This window comes from Amphiprion ocellaris, chromosome 7 (genome assembly GCF_022539595.1).
Source record: "Amphiprion ocellaris isolate individual 3 ecotype Okinawa chromosome 7, ASM2253959v1, whole genome shotgun sequence".
NCBI lineage: Eukaryota > Metazoa > Chordata > Actinopteri > Pomacentridae > Amphiprion > Amphiprion ocellaris.
Window position 1 is genome coordinate 34383197 of NC_072772.1, and position 20266 is coordinate 34403462.

A 20266-nucleotide genomic window follows, 5' to 3' on the forward strand; every position below is an offset into this window, starting at 1 on the left:
AATGTATGAGCTCAGACTGTACACTTAGAGCAGAAAATTGTACCAACAAACAAACCTTTTTTCTAACGTTTTAATACCAGATGATTGCAGCATTTATAATCAGAAAAGTTACAGTAAAAAAACAAACCAAAAATTGGGAACGCTCCTATAAATAAAATAAAACCAGCCGTTGAGTACAGCACATGATGTAAAACGCTACAGAGGTTAAACCGTTTGAAAGAATAGGTACTCGTTTTTTATTATTTCGTTACACAGAAGTCATTTTGCTCAGCAACAAGTACTGAAGCTCATTATTCAAGGACATGGTCGAGCATTTACACAGCAGCGTTGACATGAGCCTGTGTTCTCTCCCATAATAAAGTCTGATTTCAGGAATGTTTGACAGTTTTCGTTTCGGAAATACAACATTGTACATCCACAATCCTAAAAACGTCTCTTACAAATGGGCGTCTCCTCACATCCAGATTATTTGTGCATTAAAAGAACAAGCGCTGCCACACCAGTGTCTCTGTGGAGGGTCGAGTCCTTCCAGGATCAAACCATGAATTCTAAAACATGCCACTGATGGAGCCAAAACTACAACACAACTCTGACATGGAGAACTTCTGCTAACAAACGGCTCCATTAATGACCTTAAACGTACCCTGTAGAAAACTACTCTTAACTACGATGCACTCTTGCAGGCATTAAGCAAAGCAGAGATGTTGTACCGATGACGGCTGCATCAGGAAATGAGAAAGTCAAAGCCTTGCTCTTTATGTTGCAGAGAAGCAAGAAAATCTTTCCATGCATCTAATAATTTTGCTCAGCGGTCCTGAGTGGAGACTAAATGATGACAAGCAGTTTGTCTGCAGTGAGACGGTTTATGTAGAAGCCTGTGGGCTTCACCTGTTTCCAACTATTTTCCTCATCTATTCTCTTCTGGGTCATAACTATAGTTTAATTTTACCTTCACTGGATTAACATGCAGAGCAGCATGCAAAGGTAATTCTACTGGATGTTTGCCTTAAAGATAGAGACTTAAAAAAAACAGAAACTGTAAAAAGGTTTTCCTTGTTTGGTTCAGCTTCATGTGCCCAGTAAACGTGTTTGTTAGTTAGCTAACATGAAATCTGTTAAAGTTTGAGCACTTCTCTGCTGCTCATCTGTACACTCACTGTGAACCAAATCTTCATTGTTGTGTTTCGCAGGTTAATGTTGTTAGACTTCTTCTACACTTCAGCTTTCAGGTGGACAAATGGACCAGATTATGAGCTCAGAGACTAAAGTGATCACTTTAAGAAAGCATCTATAAAAGAAAAAGTTGGATAAACCCAACACATGCAAGGCTTGAAATGCAACGCATCTCCAAAAGAAACCCAATGCAGAGCTGCATTGTCACCAGACTCATTCGCCAAAAAAGGAACGGTCTTACGGTGGGAAACATCATATTCAATAGAATAAATATGGCTGCGCAGCTATAGCGATAGATACCTGTAGCTAAAACGCGTAGCCTACCCAACAGATCAGCTACTATATTGTCAACAGGAACACAAAGAACCGTAAAACTAACAGCTAACCACATATTACAACACATTACATTAAGTTGCTTGGTTGCATTTTCAGTCTTTATATTAACACAGTTTAGTTTCTCACTCGGGTTTCGTGTTTGCAGTGAGACGAACCAGAACCTGGCCTCCGAGTCCAACTTTAGACCAAAGCGTGGTTCAGTTCACACAGACAAAGACAAGATGACCTCAAGTCTACATGAGACCAACAGCCAAAATACAACTAAACCCTAAACTTAAGAAGTCCACTATTTATCTGAGAATTAAATGCTAAATGAAAGCATAGTTTGGTGAATCGTGCACATGGATTCAGACTGCTGGTTAAGATACCGAGCAGCCCGTTGAACACTGATTCTTTACAATAAATACCTCTAGACTATGTGCATCCAAGGAGATTTGTCGGAAACCGCTGTCATATTTTCTCAATTAATTCCTGCACGTTTGCTATGACGGGTGAATAAAGCTCAACGATGAAAAATCCAGTCTTTTTTTTTTTTTAATGGCACTTACTGCAACATGTCCTGCCTCATCTCCAAAACTGTGCAGCAAACCCTTGAGAAAATCCAGGCTCCTGACCTCTTGGATTTCACACCTGAAAGGTTGAGAGGAGACACTCTGGGTTTCAGATCCAACATCAGGACAACGTTGCACAGGTTGAGTGTATAGTCACACTTCCACAAAGTACTGTGTGCGTATATTTGAGGACAAAGCTGCTGCCTTGCAAAGAGTGCAAGGTCTGGTTTCTCAAAAGCATCTTTTTTTTAATCTTTATTTAGAGCAGCTGAAACATTTGGCACAAATCTGCAGCCAAACTGAAAAGACTCCCAGCCGAAACAACCCACATACTTTTGAGAAACGCTGCCTTGCTGAATAATACATTCACTTTAGTACAAATACTCACTAACTGTTACCTTCTCAATCCCCGGGTTTACATTCATTCTGTCAGTCCAACAGTGTACAGTTCATACACTGAACCCAGATTAAAGCTGAGGATGTGGTTTACCTTTGATCTGATGAACCTGGTATCTGTACAGCTGGAAATGAAAAAGTAGAACTCGTACATAAAATATTATTCAGAGTCCATTTTATCGTCCTCCAAACGTCTCCTGAGCTTTCAGTCTCTCAGAGCTTCACCTCCTCGGACAACATTTGGTCTTAATCAACTAGAAACAAGAGACAGAAAGAGCGAAAGCGACTAAAAGTATCACTACAGCAGAATATATTCATTATTCTCTTCTTTCATTCGTCAGGCTTCGTTGCTGAGCTCAGCTGGTGGAGTTGAATGACCAGAGATGAAAATGTTCTCGAGCGTGTTGCCGTCTGGTTTTGTGTCTGAATATCCTCACATCCCAGGAGTTGAATGGCATCTATGGGATGATATCATGGAAATGGACACTGGTGCTCCTCGGCTCGTGTCCAGAGTCTCTCAGTCTCTGACTGCAGATCAGTGGAGGAGGTTTGGTTCAACAGTTGAGTTCCTGCTGTCAGTCGACCCACAGATGGATCAGAGAGGAGGTGGAGAAACCAGAGAGTTTGCTGCGTCTCACTTACCTAAACACTGTAATCTGTTCTGCTTTGTCCTGACTTCCAAACATCTGGACCTGCTCATCTGTAGACTCCACTACCTTCTCTTCTATATATAAAGTTGGGAAACGGTCATTTCACATTTCATTTACTTCAGAGCAGCAATCAGAGTTTAGCAGCATTTCAATCCAAATGTGATAAAAGCTGTTGTCAAATCTGATCGAATGACATCTAATTTTTGCCGGTTATGAATATTCTGACTAACAAATGCTCACGGTCTGAACATCTGCAGGGGTTTTAACTTCCATTTTCTCACTATGCCTGCCTGTCCTGCCTCTCTGTCTCCCCTCCCTCCCCCAGTCACTCCTCTGTGATGGTGGGTAGGTGAGGGGTACTGGGTGAACTGGGCGCGCTCCGTAGATCGGGCCGGACGTTGACGCTGGAGATGGACCACACATCGCTGAGCTCTGCAGAGGGGAGGAGGCAAAAAGTCAAAAAGTTTAGAGCCCACATGTCACAGAGGATTGTGGGTAATACAGAGGTCATACTGGAGGTGAGAGGAATGGAGGTAAGAGTGCAGGAAGAATGCAGATGAAGGAGTGATATAGAGGTGGTTCAGTAAAGGCAGCATAAGCACTGAAAGAATCATTTAATAAGAAAGCCATGCAGCTGGAAACACACAGAGGAGATTTAAAGCAACATGCTGAGTTTGTTGGAGGATGAAAGGACGCCTACACTGAAATTACTGATGTTCTAGTCTTCATACACTGGAGCTCTCTATTGGAGTTTTTCTATATAGCTTTTATATTTCACCAAGAAATAAATGCAGCCGTCAGATCTAGCTTCTTTCATCTGAACGTCAAGTCTTTTCTGTCCTTTACTGGCTTGGAAAAGGAGTTTCACACCTTTATTTTGTCCACATCTGATTGCTGCGGTGGTCTTCACTCAGGTCTCAGCTAGCTTCAGGTTTCCTGCCACTCGGCTGCTAACAGGCCACAGATACCACACTGCTCTGCGTTGGCTTCCAAATTACATTTAGAATTGATTTTAGGATCTTATTGCTTGTTCTAAAATGTTTAAATGGGTTAGTGCCTCCCTGTCGCTCTGATCTTTTAACAAGATCACAGAGATCTGCTGACTGGAGACTCCTGGGTGTCCTGGTTTTCAGATTAAAGCACATACAAGATCAGGACAGTGCAATAGCTACTCCTAAATTGTGAAAAAAACACTATTTTATTTGTAAGTTACTGTTAGTCTTTAAGACATATAGTACTTTAGTCAATGCCTATTGTTTTTACATGTGCTTAGAGAAAACTGACCTCATGCAATTGGGAAAAGATTATCCTGGAAAAAGGGCCAATTAGCTTAGATTATAGTTATCACACTACAGAAATCTTATTTATCTATATGTTGTAAACACTACTGACTGATCAGGGTCCACATTTTCACTAGTTTTATCTAGTTTCCACACAGCTTTATAGAGGTTACACGCCATTTTTCTACAGGGAACACAGGAAGTTGGAATACAAACAGGGTTCATGGTTGATACAGGCTCCTGAAGGGACATGCAGGGTGTCATGGGTTGAAGACCAGAGGGAGGGAGACAAGGGCTCCAGCAGGAGGCTCAGCGTGGAGAGGACTCCAGCCAACACAGATGACCTCTGAGGAGTCTGACACGTCCACAACACAACACAACACAACACAACACAACACAACACAACACAACACAACACAACACAACACAACACAACACACGGCAGGAGATCACTGCATGCAAAGATGTTCATCTGAAAAGAACGACTCGTCTCTGCTGGTTGCAGCGCCGTTTGAGTCAAGATACATAAATTAACATTCTGGGAAACAGAATTGTTCGCTTCTATCAATATGAAATGCAGGTTTGTGCTTTCTGCTAGCAGAAATTGAAAAGTACGGTTCTCAAAATCTTTTCTTAGCAACAAGAAGCTGCTCAACAATGTTCTTAACTTTCTCCCAGAAACACCACAAACAAAATTATTTCCCAAAATGTCAAAAATACAAATGCAATCCAAAAGTCCCATTGATCCGTTACTGTCTGTCTTCACTGCAGTGAATTTGAGTTTGTAATATATGTGAAACCGCAGAGCAAAGTGAAGCAGAAAGATATTTCATGATTCTGGCAGCATGCTGTCTTTACACTCTCTGATACCAATATTGGCTCTGAAAGTGGAAAAAGTCTCCCTGAAATAACGACACAACTCTAAATTACTTGTGCATGTCTATGTGTCACTGTGACGGTGCAGTTCTGACTTGTGTCATGTTGAAATTACTTTGGAAAGGTTACCAGAATCGACCTAGTGAGACTGCTGTCACAACTTTCAGGGAAATTTAACCACGTGGCTCATAAAGACATGAAGCCAACATGTTCAATTGCCATCAGATTAAGAAATGAGAGCACATCTGGAGGGGTTTCAGTGCCAGTCAGCAGTCAGACTTCATGTAGAGGAAATAATGAGTCTGCAGTTACCACAGAGAAAAAGCTGCAGTTTTCACAGTCTTCAACACCTGATAAAGTGCATCAGGTCAGGACACCAGCAGCATGTTCGTTGTTTTCTTCAACATTTACATGATTGTGCACCAGTTGTTGTGCTGTAATGTTGATTGAGAACACTTGACGTAAAGTACCTGAACTGCGGTGTGATGATATGTGAGCTGCAATATGCTGGACACCTGGTCACAGCATGGTGACAACGCAGGGTTGTTTGGCCACAACACAATTGTCACTCTTTAATTGCCTGACCCATCAGATCTGGCTCCCCGTGAAGTCTTCCTCTTCTCCATATGCAAGTTGAAAGGGAGTTGTTTTGACAGCAGATGGTGCTCAACACATTTACATAACAGAACTTCCAGTTACTAAAGTTTCAGAGGATCTCAGAGTGCTGTATCACTGCACAAGAAAACTACTTTGACAAGGACGGCAGCCAAGTTTAAGTCAGTTACAGTCTTAGTTTTTTGCTGTCACAGTCTCCACAAACAAGTTCGTCACATATGGTCACTATTTATAAGATTTATAGCTGATTTCAGAGAATTGTTCTACTGTAGAAATTTGCCTTTTAGTTTTCTCTTGTTAGAAAAAAAAATGAAAGACATCTTAATATACTCTGTGTTGTTTGTGACAGGAAAGGTGCCAGAGTTCTTAATATTTTGTGTAATTAGTGACAGCAGCTGCTTCTCTAATGGCTTATTTTGTTTTGTTTTCTGTCACTGAAGCAGTGAGATGCAACATCTGATTCTTTGGCTCATTAGAATCAGACTAATCATAATAAACAGGCAATTATCAGGCAGGATGAAGACAAGACGTAAGATCAAATGAAAATGGAACACAGTTGTTGTTCTAGATTCATGTACAGTATAGAAATAAAATCCAAGGAAAAAGAGTGAGGAGAATAAACGGTGACATACCTGTCCTGAACTTGCTGTAGGGTCCGTTCTCGTGAGTCTGGCGGCTGCCGGACCAGAAGGGCAGACCTCTCTCTCTCCACCTGAGACACACAACAAACAGATCAGGTGTGTTCCTGTGTTTACCTCAGTGCTTTCACTGACTTATGTAGCTCTGTAGCTGCTTTGATGTGTGCACTGGGCAAACACGAGGACACGTGAGAGCGTTTGTGAGTGAAGACGAGGTCCAGGTGAGCGCTGACCAAAACCCAGCTATAAAAAGGTACAAAGGGGAAGCTGATGATGTAAGAGATGCTGGGAAATGAACAGAAAAAATAAAAATAAAACCACAGGAGGGTTCCCTCTGCGATGAAGCGCCTCGTCTGGCTGACAGGAAAGGAGGAACCTCACTGATTTAAACTGTTCTTCATATCCTGAGGCTTGAAGGCTCAGTTACACTAAACATGACTACTGTGTACAACAAGCTGTCCACTATGTAGGAAGAGGTCAGAACTCTCTCAATTTAAGTTACGGTAAAAATTTCAGTCATTAGAAATGTTTTCAGTCTCTCCTGGAAAATATTGATAGCATTGCACTTATTTGTACACACAAAAAATGACAAAAAACATGAGACTTTTCTGCTGTATTACGGAGGTATGTACACTATTGTTCAAAAGTTTGGGGTCATCCAGATAATTTCATATTTTCCATGAAAACTCACACTTTTATCCATGTGCTAACATAACTGCACAAGGGTTTTCTAATCATCAATGAGCCTTTCAACACCATTAGCTAACACAATGTAGCATTAGAACACAGGAGTGATGGTTGCTGGAAATGTTCCTCTGTACCTCTATGGAGATATTCCATTAAAAATCAGCTGTTTCCAGCTACAATAGTCATTTACCACATTAACAATGTCTACACTGGATTTCTTTCAAAAATAAGGACATTTCTAAGTGACTCCAAACCTTTAAATAATAGTGTTTGTTGGATTGTTTTCAGCAAACTTTAGCATATTTTGGCTTTAATAACTCACATCTACTAACCTGATTCCTTTACACACTGAATTCCAAATATGTTTCTAAAGATCTCTCTCAATGGAAAACAACATCAGTAACAAAAGAGGAAGTTTTTAAATGCAGTGATTCACACCTGTATTTCTGACCCCCACAAAACACAAGTCTTAAATCTGAATGATATAAAGGGCGGAGTGGGAATGTTCCGTTGTGATGGACTCCAGCCCAGAGCTGCCTCAGTGTCTCTGCAATTAATCTTTCTGAAAAATACAGTGTGATATAATAATGAATGATTAATGTTACATAAATTAGCAGCAGGTTGAAATATAAAGTCAGTCCTCATATCCCAGCTTACTGTGCCTCCTGTCTCATCTGTCTGAAGTGTGGTCACAGTAACTTCTCTGATTTCACAGTAATAATTACATGTCATCAGCAGCCATGATGACTCAGCAGCTTCACCACCCCAACACCAGACACTCCAATTAACCAGAGAAGGTAATTATGAGAGAAGCAAGTGTGCCTCTGTCTGTCTGTGTGTGTGTGTGTGTGTGTGTGTGTGTGTGTGTGTGTGTGTGTGTGTGTGTGTGTGTGTGTGTGTGTGTGTGTGTGTGTGTGTGTGTGTGGTCGTACCAATGGAATACGAAAACTACAATGATGAGGAAGGCGGACACCACATCAGTTAGAATCCACATCAGACTGTATTCCTCTGGAGTCTGAAAAGAGACAAAGAAAGTGGTGAAACAAACTTTTCTGAAACTTTCTCGGTCAGAAGATGTAAGACTGTTAACACGAACTTCGCCTTTAAAGCTACGACACAATCAGTAGGAAATTCCAATTCCTTCAAAGCTACAAATGAACACCCACTGCATCCGAGATGATCACGTTCACATGGTGCTAATCAAGCTCATCAGCTCCAGGTAAAGCTATTTCACAGAATAATAGTTCTACATTTAGTTTCTGTGGAAAAAATCTGCACCGGTGCATCAGTGGCGACAGATTCTCCTTCAACCATCAAAATTTTGCTAGAGCTAAAGAGGGGAGCAAACGTAGCCTATGACAAAAAAATCTCAGAAGTGTCCAAGAAAAGTTTCTAACACACCACATAAAAAAAGAAATTGTGTGTTCAGAGAAAGGATTGAAGTCTATAAAGAGAGCAATCAACAGCAAGAACATGTTGACTTGCATTTGTGTAGTTACTTTCCCTGCCAGAAGGGGGAGACAATGGTTTTGCAGATTTAATAAAGGATGAAATATGTGATGTAGAAATAATCGGGCTAAAACTCCCTTTTCTTTTCCTTTTATTTCTTCACAAAAAACAGAGAAATTCATCCGTTTGCTGCAACAAACATGATCATCTGTTAAATATGAAACACTAACGATGCAAATTAATGACCAGTACATATATTTTAATTATGACATGAGCTAGTCATTATTTTTATCCTATAACTCAGATCAGGTGACAGGGAGCCAAACTGAAGTAAAACACCTGGAGAATCAGACCACTGAGCTGCAGCACAGAACGCCACTGGATGGAAGGCTTTTCTACTCTATCACTGGTCTTTCTGCAGGAACGACAACTAAAACATCCGACACTTAACAATAAAGTTAACGACAGCTGTTCTAGTCTTATTTTAGCTTACTTATTTTTAACTGTAATAATGCATCGTACTTACATCTTCTTGCTTTTCTAATAGCCGCTGCATGTATTCTCATTGTCTTTTTTTTTTTTTTTTTTTTAAGCAATATCTGACACAAAGATTTCTTTCTGGCTTAATAAAATGTTATTTTTCTTGTGAACCTGATATGGACTTTATTGAGGCCAGCAGGGATCATAACATCTGATCACAGAGCCGATAACAGGCGTGAGTCTGCTCACCATGAGGAAGAGAGGCTTGTTGATGCTGGACAGGATGTGGATGGAGTTGCTGGTGACAGAATGTGCTCCAGAACACCAGGCCAGAGTGTAGAGCCACGGCTGGCTGATCACATACAGGTTAGTGCTGATGTTCACCGACTGGTATTTACTGTGCAGAGAGAGAAGAAGCAGAAAGAAGTTTCTGAAGTTTACTTCACTACTGTGCTTTAAAAATAACAGAGGTACACATTAAAGAATGTCGTTAGTAACCTTGTACTGACACTCAACTACCGGCATAATTAAATAAAACTTAGTATTCAACCACAAAGAAAACCACACTACCTCTTGCACTGACATTAAGAAAACGCCACACAAATGTAAAAGATTTTCCAATCAAAGATGTTTTGAGAAATTATAGAAGCTGAAGATGTGCCATCTCTGACAGCTTTTATTTTGGTTTGTGGATCACACTCAGGATTGCAGTTTGTCAAATTTTGTCTTGTTCAACAACAATCTGCTCTCACAGACTGCTAGTTCTACAAAAAGCAACTAGCTTTGTATTAGATTTACACCTTTGTGGCAGGCCTCAGCATGATCAAACTTTATTAACACCAAGTGTTAACACTGGGAGCTGCTACTAAACAACAGCTTGTACAGCAACTGCCATCCACCACGTACTGTGGTTTAACCTGTTTGAAACAAACAGCTGATTCATCAATAAGCTCATCCACTGAAATTTAAACACCAAATATTTTTGATTTCATCAGTTATTTGATTTTTCCACCCAGCGCAAAAACAAACTCAGCAAGTCCAAAATGTAGGAAGATGATGGCATGTTATATCTCATGTGACAGTTTCTGTATAACCCAAAATGTGTATCTGCATTATGCTAGAAGAAATATTATGCATGCTCAGCAGTAGTGTGAATATGCAGGATAAATACATATAACCTTTTGTCCATGCATGAAAACAGTCACTGAGTGGACTAGAAATGTGGTACAACAACAACAGTAACAACTGGCTTGCAGCGTGCTGCATAACAGCTTAAAGGCGCTGCAGAAGAGGTGAAAAATTGCATTTTTTTATGGTTCTTTGGCATGGGTGTCGAAAAATGAAATGAAAAATATGCCCATGTTTACTCTCAAGAATATTAATACTTCAACTCAGGGACAGAGCACCTTTTTGATACTAATGCTTTCTTATTGCGGTATTTAAAATGTATATACTAATGCAAAAAGAGATCACAGCCTACTGTGACACTAAGATGTCAATCAGCAACTTAAAACTGACACAAAGTGCTGTGTGAACTTAATATAGATCGGTCAAGACATGTCCTATCTAAAGTAAATTCCTTTAAATATCAAGGCCAATACTGATCTGGTGTATCGGATCAGTACGTCTGATTTAAAGGTAAATATATAACTTTACATAAAAGATGTAAGACTTACTTAAAGCATTCCATATTAAAAAGACAAAACATGTTTGTATGGTGGAGGACCTGTTATCCAAATGAAAGTAATATTAATGTACATAAAAGATGTCTTCAGTGGTACCCAACCTTGGTAGTGATCCAGTAAACTGCAGTTTATCCATCACAGAAGGAGGAGAAGTGTTCTTTCCATGAGTAAATCATTGTATAGTTGCACTTCAAAAGGCTCACCATGTAAAAGTTTGACCATATCCTTCTAACATGATGCTCCGACTGTAATATTCACTCCTACAAACGGTTTCCAGGCAGTGCAGCAACATGAGTTATCCAAGCAGCTGGTGACAAATCAACAGTAACAAGGGAGAACTGCTTCAGTAGACTGTGTGAGTGGTGTTAGAAACTGTCACTCTGCCAGTCATTCAACCGTCTTTCTCGTCATTCCAGATTGTTCTCTCACAGCTTCTGTTTATTAACGAGTACCTCCCACTCGGTTCTCTTGTACAACTTGAGAGCCGTTTTCATCTGCCTCTTATTCGAACCTGTCTCTACCTCCTCCACTGCTTCTCTTCACTCCTGTCTCTCCCATTCCATCGCTCAGACCAGCTCTCTCTTCCACTCATTCACTTCAACCAAATTTTCTTTCCTCTCTTTCACCCTCATCTGTCCTCTGTCTCTCGCTCACTCCTGTAATTAACATCTCTCCCACCTGCCCTTTTCCTCCCTCCTCCTCCTCCTCCTCCTCCTCCTCCTCCTCCCCTCAGGTTGTTCTATGAGCAACATGATGGAGTCACCGAGGACACGGTGTCCAACTGTATCTTCAGTTACATAACTGCACCGACACAGAAGAGACCACTTCAAAGTTCAATGTGAAATGTCACATTTCTCTCAGTAGGTACAAACAGGGATGTTCTGCAGGTAGCTGGATCCGATTGCATAACCGAGCTCCTGAATGTAATGTATGAGTGGGTTGTTATGTCTGGTTTTAATTAGGATTTTTAGGCTTTGTTCAGGAAGGACAATGTCTAAATTACACTTTAGAAAAAAACATTTTGTAGTAGTTTTACTTTTTAATAATGTTCTCTGTTGCATAATTATATTGTCTGTCATTTTTTCCCATTTCTATTAAAGTGTTCATTGCTTTTGGGTTTTGTTCATTGCAACCTCAAGTGATCAAAGTCCTAAAGCAGCTGATTTCATTGCATGTCTTATTCCAACAATGAGTGACTGCATACCGGATCTGCTGCTGTGACATGGTGCTGTAGTGCAGGTTCAGTCTGGTGATGTGGTCGTCTGTCAGCTCTTGGATTGATGCCTTTTCTCCAGAAGTCTGCTGCAGCTGTGGGTCCACAGCCTGGACCAGGTCCCTGTCTTCAGAAGGCAGCCACAGCACCTAAACGCAGAAACGCAACGACTGTTTCTGTAGAGCAACAGTTATCTCCGTCAAATAGAGTTTAATGCTGCCTTTTAAAATGGAATAGAAGAACATTTTGTATGAATCCATCTGGTCCAGCTACCTGTGAGGAGTTGATGTGGGCCTGTATGACCTGCAGAGTGGTGTTGATGTATGACTGACTGTACGGGTGTCCATACGGTGGCCTGCGTAGGTCAAACAGCACTAGTCTGCCAGTCCCAGCTGCAACCTCAAGGAACTGGGCTAGAGAGGGAACAGACTGATTCTGGGCCTGGGAACGGTCCGACTCAGACAGGGACGACACAGTACCAAACGGATCCCTCTGTAAGACACAAGGGAGGGAGAAAAAATGGTACGCTTAGTTGTTGTGAGGATTTACAGAAAAGAAAAACAGCTGCAGTTTCTAATTTCTACCAAGTTAACGACTATCATTCTCTACATGTCTCTAGTGAACAAGTTCACTGTCTGTGTAAGCAGGGAATAAAACAACATTCGGATGCACAGGGGACTTACATTTGTTATAAATAGAATAGAATAGATCTTTATTGTCACTGTTACAGAAAACAATGAAAATCAGTTTAGCACTCTCCATACAGCAGCATTAAAAATAAATTATATAAGGCAATATTAACACGCCTAAAAATATATATACAACCGAAATATAAGAGCAAAATATACAGTGTGGAAATGGTTTGTGGTTAGAGACCTGCTCTACACGATTATTGCACTGACACATAAATATTGCACTTGCAGGTGTGTGATATTGTCATTCAGGGTGGAGGGAGCAGACATTTGACAGCTTGGGGGATAAAAACTGTTTTTGAGTCTGTTGGTTTTGACTCTAAGTGTCCTATAACGTCTCCCTGAGGGGAGGGGGGAGAAAAGAGAGTGTCCTGGCTGTGAAGAGTCTCTGGTGATTCTGGTGACAATTAGAAAATAGTTTTTCTAAGATATTCTACCCTAATTTCAAACCCAAAATGCCAAGAATAAATCCATTATGCATGGTGCAATACTGACACATCAGGGCTCTATTTCTGAATTGCACATAGCATCCGTGTTACAGTCATTATATAAATCTGGAATTTTAATTTGCCTGACTTTACATGAACCGAAGGAGCATCTTCTTTTCTTTTTTTGGATAATAACATCACAAGTCTGCATAGTTGTGGTAAAGCAATACTGTGTGTTAAGTGTACATGTGTTTATTGGTCGCACCGATAAGAACCAGCCGCCAGCATTCAGCTGCTGTAGCTCGGCCCACGTGAACATGGAGGCATCGATATGTGTTCGATTTGGGAAAACCTCTGCAACATTAGTCGTCCTCTTCAGAGTGGAGTCATGCATCAGGAAGGGAACACCGTCGTAACTGCAGATATAGACGGAAATATTTAATGAGTGACAACATGAGAATTTAAGATGGAATTCAGGGAAAGTGTAGGACAGAAAAATGAAATGAGAGGTTACTGATGATAAGGGAATGTTAGTGAAAGAGGAGAGGAAAGCAGGGAGGAAGAGTGAAAAATGAATGAAAAGTAATGAGGGAATGAAAACAGAACAGATGAAGGAAGGAGAAGAGAAGACTACTGAATCCACCAATAAGCATTTAATTCTACGAAGCTGTTCATAACATCAAACTGGCTCTCATAAAGCCATGTATCTGATTCATGAACACTCACACAAACAAGCATCATGACAGAGCCTGTCTTCTCAGTTAATCACAGCTGATATCAGTTATGTATGTGACCATAAATGCAAACACACACAGACGTTCATAGATTTCCCCACAAAACCCACGACAGTCTGAATCACACAAGAACTTTCAAGAAGCCACAATCCTTAATGCAGGTCACACACACACACACACACACACACACACACACACACACACACACACAGACACACAGACACACACACACAGACACACACACACACACACACACACACACACACACACACACACACACACACACACACACACACACACACACACACACACACACACACACACACACACACACACACACACACACACACACACACACACACACACACACAGAGCATGTAGCATCAAAAGCCGCGGGCTAATGGTAGGGCTAACGGCTAACTGGATTAGCATGGCAGTAATCACCTTAGCACTGAAAGCAGCACGCAATCATCTGATCTGTTCAATTAGCATCAAAGCACAGACTCAGCCTGAGTGCACTGGTGGGCAGCTGCTCTGATGACCAGTTTAGTGATGAGGAAATGTTGTCATTTGACGTTAATAAACAACTATTGATTTGATCAGTTTAACTCAAACATAATTAGATCACTTTAAAACCAACTGTACATTTAACACTTTGTTCAGTTAGCCAGACAGTCGCTAAATGTGGCTCATCTTGTCAAAAACTGCTCCAGTTTTAGTGATGGAGTTTAATCTCCTGTAATCCGAGTTTTGACCCAACATACAGTTACATACAGGGTTGCCAGATCTCACACGTTTGACACCAGACAGACCTTTCAGGCTCTGTTTCAAGCTGTCACATTGTCCCAACAAATCTCCCATCAAATAAGAGGACGCTCCAAAGCCCGTCCTACATAAAACAGCATAGGAAATGGCTAAACTTGCTCTCTCTGCGTACAAAAAGTCCCAACATTTGAGTTTTTTTCTATATTTTTACACCAATTTTACTCCATGACACAAAATTACAGAGAGCACAGAAAGAAGTAACTTCAGTGGTTATTTAATAACGGAGAAACAGATGGGAATGATTTATAAGTATGTTTTAACACCTCAGCCAGGTGAGGTGACACACAGTCTCACAGCATATATACACTGTCATTAGCCAAAAACATGTTCTGTCATTTCAGGTTCATTATTACGAGGGGTTTAGTCCCATTGTGTTTGCAAAAGTGACGGATGTGTTCCAGGACACACAACACTCGCTCCGAGAATCAAAGTAAAGACATCAGGATGCACAGACAGGTGACAGCAGCTGATACCTGATGGTGACGTCAGTCTCTAGTCCTTCTCCTCCAGCTTCCACTGCCTTCTCAAACGACATCACAGTATTCTCTGGAGCAAGCTACACACAGACACACAACAGAAACATTCCCACTGTCAGTAATAATACACCAGCAGAAGTTTTACAGCAAAGCAGGGACAATAACATCCATCCCCAGAGCTAAGACTTCTTGTTTTTCACAATTCCAACACATAAATATGTCTCAGTGGAGATCTATTCCATGTTTATGATGTCTGATATTGCACAGTCTGCTGTAACTCAGAGTGATACCTACCAAACCTAATTAGTGTCAGCATACTTCATTTCAGTATATAATAATCACAGACATTTTTTTTAGATAACACAAATTTTAAAAAGCTTTTTAATCTTTTTAACAAGACAGATGGTTTGAGGAGGACCAATTTGGAAAAAAAACAACTAATGGATTAGATGGAGCTTAATATAGAAGGTTTGCATGGAAGACAGGTCAGGCGTGGTTCAGTTCAGTCTTACCATTGGAGCTCCTCTGTGTCCTATGAGTGCTGGTGCAGGTCCTAGTGTTCCTGCCTCTTTAATGCAGGGTGAGTACATTCCCAGAGGGACCAGGTAGAGAGAGAACAGCACAGACAGGTAGAGACCCAGGACAGCCACCTGACGCACTAAACAACACAACAGCAAGAACACATCGCTCTGTACACTGAAGAAATACACATTAATAAAAAGCAAGAAATACCACAATAAAGCCAAAATGTTTGTAATACAATATGCATTCATTAGTTTTAAGAATAGTGTAGTAAACAGAGAGGGTCTGTGTATCGGTTCAGGACCTGAAATATGCTGTTTGTGCACTTTCAGAGGAATGTTTAAAATAAAATTGATGGTACCCATTTTGTATATGTAAATGGGTACCATGAGTTTTATTTCAATCATTCCTCTGAGAGGGTACAAAGAACTTATTTTGGGTCCTGACCCGATACACAGACCCTCTCTGTTTACAGGTAGGTTAGTATATAAAGCTTATATACTTTATATACTACATAAGCCGACTGTGTTGACACCCAGATTGTATTCGTTTCTGTAGTTTTCACAAACTGCTAATTAACTCTGCACACAAACATAATTCCATCTGCAGTACACTTTAAAATGCACACACAAACAAATCCAAAAACTAACAAATACATCTTCCAGCGTCTAAAAATGGCACAATTAAGGATTACAGGTATGTGATCAGCAACCTAGTCTGGTGCTGAACAGTTTCCATACAGGCAACATAAAGATCTTGTCTGCTTTGAGACTAAATCTAAACTTGACATTTGTGGTAGAATTCTAAAGAACCCTATTAGTATTATTTAGACAATGGTTCAAACAGACAACTGTAAACAGTTCATCAATAATAAATGTTCTAAACATATGATCACACTGATTACTTTCCTTAACCTAAGCCCTGCTGGTGCCTGCACTACTGGTGGAGTTCAAAATACCCACCATGTATATTGAAATGCAACTGACTTTTCCATTAATTTAATTAAATACTCTTAGGAGACAATTTTAAGCATTTTCTTTCAGCTGCAACCCTGGTGGTGTTAAACTGTCTAGGGAGAAGGTAAACAACAAGTATAAAAACACAGAGTAAGTAGTCTTGCTGCATTTGTCATAAGGTCAGAATGTACATGCTTTGCTGCTTTAATCAGTTCCTGTTTCAGAATTACAGGCCTATCATCATACAAAGGCCTAGAGGGCAGTGAAATAGCTTTGAAATCCCTTGTAACTCCATACGTCCCTAGAGAGTGTCCCACTATCCAGGCGCTGGGCTCCACCAGATCCTCTAGCAGTTGTGATATCTTTTAATAAGAGAGCTGATTGGCCGGAAGTCATTCAACGTGTTCAGAATGAGTAATGATGGTGATGAATCCCAGTAAGAAATGAACCTTCACTGTTACACCTGAAGCTACCTCTCTACATTTAAATCCAGTTTCAGAGTACAGCTGTCTGCTCTGTTGGAAATGTCAACAGATGCTCTGAACATAATGCTACCTCTCACTGAGAGCAGCATGGCTCAGTACAGACACACTGACAGCTTTCTGGCTCCTGATTGGACAAGAAAACTGCCCAAAACCAATCAGCTGACAGTTTCAAACCTGGTTACATAAAATAAAGTCCATAGTAATGTTAAACCAAACCTGTCTGCAAGAAGAGCATGACAAGGACCGACAGTGTTGTCACTACACAATGTCAGTCCTCATCATGCTCTCCATGTAGTGATATTTGATATGTTACCAACTTTTATATTCTCTTGTAGCTAAAAAAAACAACAGCTCTAAATTAGTCAGATTAATCTCCATAATCAATAACACAGTGGGGTTGTAGCCAAAATATTTATATTAGCTACATTAAATTCTGTCATTTATAATATACACAGTCTCTAGCTATAATAGTACTTTTTAAAATGTGTAATATGTAAATTACTCACACCTTAAATAACACTTCAGGGTCTTAAGTGCAGTGTTTAGTCTTGTTAGGTAACTTTTGAAGCACAAATCATAACCTTTGGCTCAGCAGCTGTCTAAATGTGCTGTAAATAAAAATGTTGTGACTTGACTCAACCTTTTAATCTCACCCATGTTGCATGTTTGTGATTTTATTTATTAGTTGATTTTATTATTTGTCTAATTTGTTTCATTACAACACATTTTATAACTTTGTTTTCCAAAGATGAAAGATCAGAGTGTATTTACTTGTGCAACATGAAACCAGTTATCTCTCTGTCACTGACTGTGTTTTTCTGTGCATTTACTTCTATTTTCCAGTTGTCAAAACTAAAAAATGTAAGTATGTTAGAGGTAATTAATCATTACATGTGAAATGTCTCGTCTTTGTGGGTCCTAATAATCTTAAAGGTCTGTTTCCAGTAGAACCACATCCAGACTTGGGTTTATCTCAACACGCTAAAACAGGAGAAAACAACATTCCACTCTGTGCTTTGGCAAATCTCTCTCCCCCTTATTTCCTGCCAGCAGAGACCCGAGACATGACTCAGCATCACTCTACCTGCTGAATCACCATGGCAACCAGGGACAGCACCCATGGAGACAAAAGACAGAAGAGGCATGCAGAGACACAGAGGTGAAAGCCTTTCATGAAGAGGAAAAGGCAGACAGAGACAATGTGAGGCAAAGTGACTCAAAGTCCAGCAAACGAGTTGGACAGCAGCAGGAGGGGTGGAGCTGGCAGGTGAGGAGGTCAGACCGGTTAAAAAACTCCGTAAATGAAAGAAGACAGAAAGCAAGAAACAAAAAGCATGATGCAGAAAAAAAGAAAAAGCCCCTTTCAGCCACATATTCGTTTCCATTAATCTGACAGCCGTGTCAGCTTTGTGTCTGAATAAGCAGCATGCTCATGTTTCTGTAAATGCCGTGACAGTAATTTTATTCAATCGGATTTAGTATAATTTACATATTTCTTTGGACGTGGCACAAGTCTCAACTGTTGTTTTCTATTATATTCTGAACTTTTGGCTAATTTTTCATGCTGCCTTTGTATTGCTGGGACATTATTTACAGCTGATTATTATTGCCTTATGTTAGTGGGGGCAATTAATGAGTTAATTACAAAATAATTCCCTATTTTCCATGAGTTTACACCTATGGGTTGTATGGATGAAGTCCTTGCTGCTGTTTTAGGTCTTTCTCCTAATAATCAAGGTGATTATTTTACAGATAGACCATCTAGATTGTGTATATTTTTTAGACACTATGCATATTAACAGCCATTCTGTTGTGCACCTATCAATATGAGCTGAGCTGTGAGGCGACTGGGAAAAGATCATTAACATTTGAAGGATCACCATGAGTTTGTAATTTAATAAATGCTCTTCCGAGTATTAACACCAGTGCGTGGACTGTATTTTTCTATAAGAGGAGCAATAACATCTTAAAGTGACCGATGACTGGATGACAAAACGTTGTCACCTTAACAGAATCATCAAGTCAGCAATTTTATGTTTCCCATGTTGGAAAAGGCTAAAGAGCAAAACAGTGCAAAAATGAGACACTGACTTTCTGTTGAGATGAAGTGGAGGGAGGCAAGGAAGTAGATCTACAACTGCATAACACAAGCCAGACAATTTCAGAGCAGTTTTCTTCTCTTTGGGCACAGCAGCTCAGTTCTATAATAACTGAACCTTTAATAATGGAAAACCACCACCAACAGGTCATTTCAGAGATTCATAGAAGCTCTTTCTTTCCTCAACTTACTGATGTAAATCAATGACAGGTTGCTTGTCACTACATTTCTAATCTCCTCTCTCTCTGTCTCTAGAATATTCCCAAACATCCTGTGTTTTTAGATTGCAAAGGATCCTAAAGGACCCGGCTAAGATGTTTGAAGGTCTGGACTGAGGCAAAGAGTGAATTTAATTGATTAGTTTAAATATTAAGCTGAGGCAGACACTATAAATAGATTTTAGATCATACATACACATGGAAAATTGAACAGGAATAGTATATATTTATGATGCAAGTTTCTTTTTCTTTGGCAGTTTTTCTTTGCAGGAACAGCTAATAAAGTACTTTTCCTCTGAACAGTATATTCTCTGCTGCTCTTCACTCAGCCAAAACCTCTCTTTACTCTCAACGTTAGCTTCAAAGCTGAATAAGAAAGACACTCAGCAGCTTGCTTACCTCTCTTGTTCATGCGGAAGAAGTGCAACGCTATTGGCCAGGAGAGAATCGCCATTAATGAGACTGCACCTACATGGAGGTAAGGTGCTGTCACCTAAAGATGCAAAGACGATAGCAGAGAGAAAGACAAGGCGAGGAATCAGCACAGTCTCACACAAGTCACTCACAATGTAAAACTCTAATTACACTTTGTATAAACAGAGTAGAAGTAGCCAGGACAGTGTTCAATACAATGCTTTGTGAATTGTGAAATAAAGTCATGCTGTTCTCTGCTGTGACTGTCAGCTTTGGCTCACCTGCAGAGACAGGAGGAGAGTTTTCCATTCTTTGCTCCAGAGGTCAGACAGGATGGCAGTAGCTGTGACGGAGAACGCCAGCGTCACCACGATGCCAGTCTGACAACA

General features: G+C 40.3%; 1 protein-coding gene across 2 annotated transcripts in view; it reads right to left on the reverse strand.

The window, feature by feature from the left end:
- Positions 1-212: 212 nt before the first annotated feature.
- gdpd4a (glycerophosphodiester phosphodiesterase domain containing 4a) overlaps positions 213-20266 on the reverse strand; it is a 46190-nt gene continuing 26136 nt past the window's right edge. Inside the window, exons 7-18 of one of the 2 annotated variants that reach the window (XM_023295970.3) lie at positions 20159-20257; positions 19863-19956; positions 15697-15842; positions 15182-15264; positions 13415-13565; positions 12303-12521; positions 12021-12178; positions 9381-9528; positions 8135-8217; positions 6510-6589; positions 4603-4741; positions 213-3538 (exon numbers count right to left, since the gene is read on the reverse strand). In XM_023295970.3, the coding sequence (XP_023151738.2) occupies positions 4647-4741; positions 6510-6589; positions 8135-8217; positions 9381-9528; positions 12021-12178; positions 12303-12521; positions 13415-13565; positions 15182-15264; positions 15697-15842; positions 19863-19956; positions 20159-20257 (1356 nt within the window). In that variant the 3' untranslated portion in view covers positions 213-3538; positions 4603-4646. The remainder of the gene's footprint in view (positions 3539-4602; positions 4742-6509; positions 6590-8134; positions 8218-9380; positions 9529-12020; positions 12179-12302; positions 12522-13414; positions 13566-15181; positions 15265-15696; positions 15843-19862; positions 19957-20158; positions 20258-20266) is intronic. The other variant, XM_023295969.3, reaches the window with a different exon arrangement.